Genomic DNA, 3,196 nt, shown 5'->3' with positions numbered 1-3,196 from the left:
TGTTTATGAATAAAGAATTTTGCTAGAGAAAATATCAGAATTCACTTTTGTTTTTCAATAATACTACAATAGTTACCATATCTCTAGAAATAGATTCAGGAAGTGCAATTTTTGGTTTGATCCACCTTTTTAAGTAATTCCAAAATATTTTGGTTTTGTTGCATTCACAGAAGACATGGTCTATTGTTTCTATGTCTCTTTCACAGAATGAGCATTTATTGTCATCAATATTAAAATGATTTCTTAGCTCTTTTAATGGGTAAATTGTATTTAAAATTTCAAAGTGTGTTTCATTAGCCTCTTGTTGTAGGTTTTAAATATAGCATTTTTAAACTTTTAATTAATTATTTTTTTTCAAATTTAAGTATGTTTTTATTTACTTTCAAAGGAAATAACGTTTTGGTTAGACAGCTTCTAATTGTGAAGTTACTGATTTTTTTTATCAGCAAATGATATCCCACTAATTAATAGTGGGTAATTGTGTGAATAGGATGATATGCTATTATTTTGAATCTGACTGATCCATTGTTTTGGTAATGCTTTAAGAAGCAGGAAACAGGAATCTAAACCAAACATTAGCTGAGTGAGTGCAATAGAGACCACATAGGAAAACAAAATATTTATTCAAGTTATTCAGAAACAGAATATTGTTTTAATGAACTTTAATTATTTGAGAATGAACACCAGAGGTTTGCAAGATGGATGTAAGAAGTATTTAATGACATGCTTTATTAGATGTTTGTTTATAAGAGGGGGAGCAACTCAGTTTGTTGATCAAAACAGAGATGCTCTCAGCTAGTCGACTCCAAATTGACATCAAGCTGATTTTTGTAAAAGTGGACAGCAGGACTGACAGTTGGTTGCAGGAACTAGACCCCTGATAATCTAGCAATGATAATCTTCATATCATGGCTACCAGGCCTTCTTAAACAGACACACCCTGCCACACCAATCAGCTAGATTCTCTCTCCTGCTGTACTTTTTGTGTTGCAGCTCTGTTTTTATTGGATGTTGTTGTGTTTTCAGTCAGCCAATGAAAACAGTAGCAGTCCTCGGAGGAGGTATTGGGGGTTTGGCTGCCTCTTTCTACCTCTGCAAGAATCCCCAGGTTACCAAGGTAACACACCAAAACATTCACATCTAAGGATCACTAATCATATTCAGTTTTAATCAACCAGTGTGAGTATGGTTGCTCTCTAAGCTGAGGACTTTTGACAGTTTGCTCGTTCTGAATGCCACTGGGTTGTAGTTTCTTCAACACGACATCAGGTTGAAAAGACAGGAGCAATTGTTGTTGCCCATTAGCTTCTGATTGATTATAAGGACATATTGAAACTATTTGAAGTTCATCATTCTATAGAAAACATAACCAGTGCTACAACTTAAGATTCAGCTGTTAACCATGTCAGGAGAAGAGAATTCTCCTGGAATGTTCTCCTAAGGTGTTTCAGTCTGCACCGGCCTTCGTTAGTATGTCCAAGGTTCCAGTTCAGGACAGAACAGAAAGAGTCTGAACACAGACACTGCTCTGGAACCTTCAGAGAGAAACACAGAGACAAACAGCCAAAGACCCTGAGAGGAGAGGAGTGGAGCTTTACACGGCTGATAAATTACTGGCCAACTACTATGAGTTCTTACTGCCCAAAGTTCTTCTATAAACTCTGGAATGATGTTGTACACTTAAGCCCTGTTCGCACTGCAGGGTCTGGCCTGGCCCCTCATTCACAGCCTGGCCGACTTCTGATCATCTGTTCAATTGGAGAAATGTTATTTACATTTACCATTAAAATCTTTGGCTGAAGAGGCGATTGTAATCCCAGTGTAGGGTAAGAATAGATTATGATGGGAATTTATTGATGCAGCATATTGAAATGACAGCCATCAAGAAAGTCTAGAGCTCCTCTGATCCAGAGATCTGGTCTTTGTCCCGCCCCCACAGCCAATGAACCAATCAACAGCTAACACCAAACCGGCCGGTCTGGACGGCCCGATTGGAACTGCAGCGCTCTGGGTTAAAGGGAGCCGGGTGGTACAGGGCTGGAAGTGCTAATGCAAAAATGGTCGCCGGGCCCCAGATAAAGCATCACAATTTTAAAGGCTTACAACTGCCTTGCTTTCTTTGGTCCAATACTGATACTAACACAATATTTAATGCTCATGAATTTTACATGCAACAGTCCGCATGCAATACAGCAATAGAATAGAATACAATACAATAGGTATGCTTAATTTTTTTATTATTAGTTTTAGATACTGAAATGTCTCTTCCCATTTGCAGCAGTCACAGACAACTTGCAAAATATACATAAAACAATCCAGACTTCTCAAAAAATGCTATGTTGTTGCATTTTATTCAAGTTGCAGTATATAACTTTAATAAAAAATGTTTTCTCTATATTTGTTAAAGATGTGACTATGTCATGACAGTTTATGAGACAGACAATCTGTGAAAATATCAATCTCCTCCACCTCCTTCCTGAGCTGCTGTTGCTAGCTAAAGTAATGCAATGTTCCTGCCACAAACAACCAATCAGAACCAGGAGGAGGGTCTTATGCTGTCAATCAACTTTATTCACTCACTGCTAAATGTGCTAATGGTGGAGAAACAAGTTATTGTTGCAGGAAAACTGTTTATCTGCTGTCATTGGTAGCTATGCCAGTGAAACTGAGCATTCACAACAATCTATTCTTGTTGCAGCACAGAGGGAGGAGGAGGGAGGATGAGATTGTGATTGACGGCACTAAAACCCTCCTGTCTCTGGTTGTAGATGGCACTGGCAGAAGGCAGAGGAAATAATTTTTGACAAATTATTTCTCATGCCAAACTGTCACAACACAATGACAGCTTTAACAAATATGTAAAAAAAAATTTTTTTAAGTTACATACTGCAGCTTTAAGTTCACTTAGGAGAGGACCGGTCAGTAGGGACGTGGCAACATATATCTGTAATTTAAATGCAAGCTAAGGTAAAACTGTGTGGACTGGCTGCAGTCCAGGTAAGCTAACTATGCTGAACAGTTGACAGTCTCACACACGTGAGACTGTCAACTGTTCAGCATAGTTAGCATATGAATAGACTTATTTACCTCTCTTGGAGAAAAACTTAAAAATTCACACTCGCCTTTTTCTCGGTATATCTGTCGATTTTTTTTTTTTTTTTTTTTTTTTTTAAAATTCTTTTTTTTTTTTTTTTTT

At 37.5% G+C, this 3,196-nt stretch overlaps 1 protein-coding gene across 1 annotated transcript in view; it reads left to right on the top strand.

The window, feature by feature from the left end:
* Window positions 1-955: 955 nt before the first annotated feature.
* Window positions 956-3,196, top strand: part of ppox (protoporphyrinogen oxidase) — a 12,111-nt gene continuing 9,870 nt past the window's right edge. Inside the window, exon 1 of the mRNA XM_015026696.1 lies at window positions 956-1,117. Coding sequence (XP_014882182.1) covers window positions 1,034-1,117 — 84 coding nt within the window. The 5' untranslated portion in view covers window positions 956-1,033. The remainder of the gene's footprint in view (window positions 1,118-3,196) is intronic.

This window comes from Poecilia latipinna, unplaced genomic scaffold (assembly GCF_001443285.1).
Source record: "Poecilia latipinna isolate Pla-1442-1.1 unplaced genomic scaffold, P_latipinna-1.0 Scaffold5239, whole genome shotgun sequence".
In the NCBI taxonomy this organism is placed as follows: Eukaryota; Metazoa; Chordata; class Actinopteri; order Cyprinodontiformes; family Poeciliidae; genus Poecilia; species Poecilia latipinna.
Note: the sequence above shows the minus strand (reverse complement) of the source record. Positions and strands in the feature narration are given on the sequence as shown.